This window comes from Pygoscelis adeliae, unplaced genomic scaffold (genome assembly GCF_000699105.1).
Source record: "Pygoscelis adeliae isolate BGI_AS28 unplaced genomic scaffold, ASM69910v1 Scaffold27, whole genome shotgun sequence".
Taxonomy (NCBI): domain Eukaryota; kingdom Metazoa; phylum Chordata; class Aves; order Sphenisciformes; family Spheniscidae; genus Pygoscelis; species Pygoscelis adeliae.
In genome coordinates this window covers 9564066-9571408 of record NW_008825410.1, presented here as the reverse complement: position 1 = coordinate 9571408, position 7343 = coordinate 9564066, and the positions used below count along the sequence as shown (strand labels likewise).

Genomic DNA, 7343 nt, shown 5'->3' with positions numbered 1-7343 from the left:
AGCTCTGTTTCCCAGGAAACGAATAAGAGCAGCATGAAAAGGATCTAAAGCTCCTCGATTCGGTGCAGAAAAAGTGAAGGCAGGTCTAAAAAACTGTCTCCTAAGGCAATGACTGCTAAGGACCTCTTAAAAAGCTGTGGTGTGAGAGTTTTTGGGGGAGCGGAGTCTGAGTAAAAGGGGAGCATTTTGATGGGTCTGCAGGATGCAAACCTGGAGAAATTGTCATCTGGGCAATTCTGCAACCTTTACTTACAGTTACTCAGGAAGGCTGTATTAATTTAGACAATCCATTCCCATGGGGACCACGAATAGTTCCTGGGGTTGTCAGATTGCTTGTGATCAAGTGGCTGCAAAGGTGCCTTGGACGTCCCTGGACTTCTGCCAGCTGGGCTGTGAGTGTGGACAGATGCAGTTTCCATCTGCGCAGGTGTGCAGCTGTAACCGTGCCTCGTGGCAGGCACATGCGTGCTACCTCTGCGGGTGCTGCTTTTTGAGGGGAAGAAGAAGAGCTACAAACCCCTTAGCCCAGTATATCCTCACCTCCCTTATAAGTCCTGCTGTCCCATTATTTATTCATGGAAAAACATTTGACTTCAGAGCACTGGATTTATGAAATAAAAGCAAAGTATTCAAGTATTGCATTTTTGTCAGTTGTTTGTAATGATAAATCTTCCTGATGTTACTAGTAAACTACAGTGTCACGTTGTGGTACTGCAGCTATTATTAAAATTGGACTAACGCTGTCTTCCTATGGGTAGGGAGATGAGATTAGCACATATGCACCAATTTGGCAAAACCCCCACATTAACTATACTTAGTTTTGCTCTTGCTTTCTCTGGAAAGTTCATATAGCCTGGCCATGACTGTATAGTTTTTAATTTGCTACCTTCTTTAAGGCCTCTTTTGTCTTCCCTTAAAAGTAGGGCTTCCGTATATCTCCCTTATGTGATCTTAACTTTGCGTGCTGCTGAGAATGAATTTGAACTAGAGCTGGTTGAGAATTTTCCATCAGAATGAATTTCAGCTAGAAATATCTGTAAAACAAATTTATCAGAAAAAGTTTTACTGATTTTTTTGAAAAAATACCTTCTCTAATAGGAAAATCAAAGCATACTATTCTGTTGTGTTTATTTTGACCAGATTGGCAGTATTTTATTTTACGAAATTGACCTCAAGGATTTTATCTTTGAGTTAGTTGAAAAAGCAAAACCAAAACTCTTTAAACTGTATGGCACACTGGAACTATTCTTGATAACAAGTGATAATTTTTGCAAAACTTTTTTCCTCTGAAAAAAATACTGAGTGAATTTCTTCAAAAATAGCTGAGTTGTCTGTGTGAGTGACAGATGTAAGCACATTTTGCCTGTGTTTCTAAAGACTGTTCTGAAAAAAGAATGTGATTACAGGTGTTTGGTCAAGTGTTGAGATGCTCCTGTCCTCCTGTTGTGAAAGGGACAAATACGTTACTCAACACTTGTCATATTAAGAAATAGCAAGCAAGGGAACATTATTTATTTAAGAAAGAAAGATGCAACTTCTTTTAGTTCAGTAAAGCCTGGAGCTTGATGTTAGCTTAATTATAACCAGGAGATGATAGAAGCCACAGGAACAAGTGAGAATGTGGTTTTCTCATACACCAATACTAACAAGCATTAGAAAATATTGATAACCAAGACTGTGAAAGATGCAAAAAAAGTTAACATGTTTATACTTTTATTTTATACAGTTATATCCAACTTCAAAGTTTTGTCTTTCTTCTTTCAGAATGATCAGTCTATGCAAGATATGCAGATAATGGGAGGAGATGATCTTTCAAAGCTGACTGGGAAGGTTTGTTAATTTTAAATTTAAGAAAGAAAATACATCCACTAGAAACACTTGAGAAAAGCTGTGTAATTTTGCACATGGTCTGTCAGATACTAATACTGGAATCAAAGAAATTTATTAATCTCTATTAAATAGGTGTAATGCCATCGCTTTCAGATTGCAGATGCCCCAAAAGGTCAGAATGTAGCCCCTCCATCCTAGTGTAGGGATTTCCCAGCAGTTATACATATACCATCAGTGAGATTGTGGGCAAAATTTGTGTTGGAATGCTTCCCCTGAGCTTGTTTATGTCTTGGAGCCTTGTTTTTTCTGCCTTCGATGGGTGCATGCAAGCAAACTGCACATTGAGTATCCCTGTTGAATTCAGCATACGAGGACTTTAATACAATTTTGCCTACTGCACGAAGTTCGGTTGTGGAACCTGTCACTCAGATAATCAAATGGGATTTTTTTTATTTCAACATCAGGCTGGCTGTACGACTGAATTTGCTTTGCACTATGCTTGAATGTTGTGGTAATGAAAGAGAGTGGTTTGAGTCAGTGAAGAGGCTATTTTAATCCAGCCATGGTAATACAAAGCAGTACTTTGAAGAGGAAGGAAGGCTGATTTCATTAGGCAAATGGTCTATGTGGAAAATGGTCAGAAATGGATTCTTTACTTATGCATTAAGGCAACATAATACTTATCTTGTTATTTGTACTGTACGTGCAGTTACTCTTTTATTAGCTGGCACTAAATTATATCAGTTTCTTCAAAGCACTCAAATGTAGCACTAGAAAACTCATTTGTTTTGTTGTACTATAGCACACAAGAAAAAGAAGAGAAAAACTTAACTTTAAATATTTCATTAATATTAAATAGGCTTTGATGCAATGAGAACTTAAATGAAAAAAATGCTGTTATACTCAGAATATTTTAGTGATATGTATGTCCTCGATTTGCACTTTTAAATACTCCTGCAGGGTGTTTGTTTCCAGATTATCACTAAAGCGTTAATCATGTTCTTGGGAAATATTAATTCATTTGCTACTTTCTAATATTCAAACACTGGAGCTACCTGTTTTTCTATGATGATTTTGCATATGTTTCTCTACCTCACAGGCAGAGCTGACAGTGCATCTATTAGTCTTACCCAACATTTCTCTTTCCCAGATTGTCCAAACGCTTTCTAAGCTTCTAGGTCCAGCTCCCCTTCCTCATATTCCAGTCCCACATTTTCTTGATGAATGGTTTCAGTTATTAATATCTTTTCCAGACATAATCTTTCTAATATCATTTGAATTCACTGGGGCAAAACATTATTTTCTTTCACAGAACTTTTGTGTTTTTCTATGTGTCCACATGTGTATGAGAGAGAAGGAAGATTTCACTTCAAGTAGTTCTGCTCTTTCCGAAAATGAAGTAGATAATTGTTTTCTTATACTGAAAATCCTGGTGACCTTTTCCTCATTGGCACAGCCCTCCTGTTCCCAGGTATGGAACAGGACATAAAATTTGGCTGTTGGGAGGCTAGGAGATACTTGGGGAGAAGACTGAACAGCAATATAGTCTAAGATTGCTGGGTAAGGAGGCTGGGATCTTGGGTAGGCGTGAAGGGGCTGGTTTGGGAACGAAGGCGGTTGCTGATCAGGAAGGGATCCCAGTGCTGGAAGCTGGGTGTGGAGGGGCTGAAGCAGGCAGGAAGGGAGGGCTGGGACTGCCAGGGGAGCAGACTTGCTGAAAGGGCACGTTTGGCGGTTGTTTGTATGTGTGGTTGTCTGTGACACAGCTGATGTATGAATAATTAAATAGCATTTTCACTATAACACATGAGAATGGGGTTTCCTTAAGACTTATTTTACTGTTTGAAAAGCTGGGACGCAAAGCTTGAGCTCAAATGTTCATACTTACACGTCTAAAGTTGGATATATGAAGGAGTGGCCTTATGTCCATGGATGCCAACTCCTCCATCTGTTGTTGACTTAAGCAATTAGTGCAAGTATTCAGCACATTTTACTAATCAGCCATTTGCAGACTGATTCAGAGCCTCCTACAGTCAATGTAAATCTTTCCTTGAAGTGTTTTTTAGTACCTTAATTTAGCTGGTGGCTTTTAAAACTGCTGGCTTTAGTAACCATTCTAAGTCACTGACTGAATTAGTGGAAGACTTACTGATAGAATTCAACTTCCCTGCTTTTAAGCGAGCTGGGTGCTTCTTCTGCCTGCTTGGAGTACTTATTAAGCAAAGATTGTAAATATGCCAGGTTAAGTCCCATTAACTTAATGATCATGGAAGGTGTTTCCAAAAGTGCCAGCATGAGTTCGGAATGTAAGTTCCATTAAGTTTCTGTAAAGTTCAAAAGCATCAATAACGTAAACAGTTTTGAAACCTGCAGACAAAAGATTCTGAGAGTTTGATCTTAAAGTGCTCTTCATTAAGCAATAATACCTGGAACCTCAGCTAGCCTATAATCTTAGTGAACAACTAAATAATTTCCATGCATTACTTATTATTGGAAAAAAAAGGTTACTGAGTATATTCATGAACATGCTGTTCTATAACAATAGATTCTATAACAATTTTTCTGAGAAAGCTTAAAGAAAGCAAAAACTTTTAAAAGCTAATTACAAAGAGGCTGTTAAGGATAATAGCTCTTCAGAAGGAAGAATGTCTCCTCTGTACTTCTTTACAATATGCTTTTGTTTATAAAAATACTATAAGCCTGGGAAAAATGTATGACCCAAACCATGAAAAAGAGAAATATTCTGAGAGAGAGGCGAGTTAGCATACAGACCCAAACTGTTACCTGAAGAAAATAATCCACAATTTGAAATTCTTCTGTGAAGAAGGTCACAGAGGCAAGAATGAAGATTTCCATGGCATGAATCATTAATAAAAGTACTTGAAGAATGAGTCCTGATACAGCTTAAGACTCTAATGCTTTGTAACTATTCATTTCTATGCAGAAAAAATATAATTTCAAAATATCTTCTTTAATGATGGAAGTGGTGAACGTAAAATTTCTCAGTAGCTGATTTCATAGTTCATACATTAAAGCTGAAATGTTCATTTGGGTAAAAATTGTCATTAATGTTTGTAGAGAGGAATAAATTTTGAAAACAGGGAGATAATTAATAACTGTCCAGAAAACTAGAGGCACTGTTTCAAAGCAAGATGGCTATGAAAATTTATGTAGATGAGGTGAAAGAACAAATAACATAACCCTGTTTAGTATTAATACTGTAATCATACTGTATAATACTGTAAAAATTCATAACATTTTAAAGTATTTGTGGCATTTAAACAAAGTAAATTTTAAAACATCTAGAAACTTCAGTAGATTCAGCTGTACCAGAGTTGTGAGTTGTCACTGCCATTTACCTCTTAAACTTGTGTGTGTGTATATTTTGTCCCAAGAGCTTTGGAGCTGGTTACATAGTCCAAAGTCTCTAGTGAAGGAATGATTCTGTGTATCACTCCGTATGTAGTACGTCCTGTAACCTTTCAAAAAACTCCTATACCACTTTGACTTGTCTCCTTGCAAATGAGACAAATTAGACAAAATCATAAACTTTGCAATTAAATACTTATTATAGTTGTGTAATGTATTTGATGTCAAAATTAGATCCATATGTTTTTGTCTTTATTACTATTTCTACATAACATAGAATGTGAACAAATTAATCATGCTTATTTGTTAGGTTAATAAGAACTTCTTATTAAAACAAAGTAGTTATGTAGCTAGTATGATACAATTATGCAGCCAATGAATTTCTGATATTCCATCTGTCTGTAATATGGATCAATGCTTATGTTCTTTATGAAGGACTATTTCCTTTGTTTGTATTAAGTACATCTTGTCGACAGCCAGTGGTTTGGGCATTTTCGGAGCAGTGTAGAAGGTAATAAATAGCAATCAAGAAAAAAAGAAGGTGAATGTCTTACATTCTCTCTGCACTTCATTGTGTTAGTTTGAGCACTCCATCACTACTCTGATGCTCTCCTAAAACGACTGATCAGCTTGTATCAAAAAGAGGTTTCACTCAGAGGAAGATATCCACCATGCAGCACTCCTCACTTCCTTCTGGCAGGATTTGTCTATAAAATCTCTAAACTTCCTTTATATGTCTCACCTAAATCAGTTTATCCACTGTCTACCGTTTTCTTGCCCCACTTGTCCTATGAGAAGATGTTCCAGGAACGTAATGCAATCTCACTTTCTTTTCTTATGCCTCTCATTTCTTCTCTTATTTTACTGAACCATTTTCTCTGCATGTCATAGTTTCTAACAACAGTTCTGAGAGCTGTTTCTCTAGCATTCTCCTAAATATGTTAGCATTTCAGTATTTAATAAACCATACATGTGGCAGCTGTGTAACACAAAGTTTTATTCTCTAGATTTAAAATACATATTATCCTTTCCTTCACCATTCCAAGTTTGTTTCTCAGAATCTGTTAGTTCTATACGTTTGTTTTTTTTTTTCTCCTTCAGTATTCACTGCCTCGACTAATGTTGTGCTTTCTCTCCCTATATGCATTCCTTTCTGGAATAATGCCCATAAATTTGCAGAAAAAATACTGGCATTCTCTTTAGAACATTATGTACATGAGAGACTATTTGTATGACAGTAAAGGTATACAAAATCCACTCTACACTTCTGCAATAGTCATGTCCTCCACTTATCTCTACATCTTACTGTATTCCTATCAGATGTGTAGCCTTGCCTCTTTCATCTTTTCGAAGGTTGATTTTGTGTCTTGAAGCTTTCCACATCTTCAGTACCTCTACTTAACTGCCATCTTTAGTCACGTCTGTTCTGCGTTTTTTCTTAATTTGATTTTAGACTGTCTACTCTTCTGACAGTTGCTATCCTTAACTGTTTTTTCCACAGCAAAAGACACTATTTTTTTTCCTCCCCAAAGTCAATCAATCACCTTTCTTTGCACTTCCTTCTTAGGTAATCTGTTCTACTGTTCATCATTGTTTTCTTTTTTTGTTGTTGTTCTGGAGGAAGGAAAGTACAAAGAAAACTTCCCAACCTTCCTATCCCATTTTTCACATGGGCTCTGCTCACCCACTGTCTACCTGCTTCTATGTGTTCATAATTCTGTTGATTTCACCTGTGTCCAGAAAACCTCTTCCAATTCCAGATGATCAGAAAATGATACTTTTTCCTTTAAGTAAGAGAATGGAGACAGTGATCCGTTCCTGCATTACCTTTAGATTGATTATGGTAGTTTGCACTACTAGTTATGCACAACAGAAGCGTGCTGTAAAGATGGCTGCAAGCAGAACACGTGCGTGTACAGCATTCAACACAGTGCTCTCTAAGAACAAAACGTCAGTGAGAGCATATCATCATGCCCTCCATTATGTCCCCCACTCTGTTAACTCTTGGAGATACTGAACTAGCTTTACAGACTTCAAGTAGCTGGAGTCTGTATACATAGACTCGTAACATACTAACCGAGTTGCTCCCATCAGCAGCTGATACTGACCAAACTGAGTGTCTAAAAAAGTAACGTTTGAGATTA

At 37.0% G+C, this 7343-nt stretch overlaps 1 protein-coding gene across 1 annotated transcript in view; it reads left to right on the top strand.

Moving 5' to 3' along the window:
- Window positions 1-7343, top strand: part of PRTFDC1 (phosphoribosyl transferase domain containing 1) — a 56385-nt gene that overhangs the window by 34036 nt on the left and 15006 nt on the right. The window contains exon 5 of the mRNA XM_009330615.1: window positions 1765-1830. Coding sequence (XP_009328890.1) covers window positions 1765-1830 — 66 coding nt within the window. The remainder of the gene's footprint in view (window positions 1-1764; window positions 1831-7343) is intronic.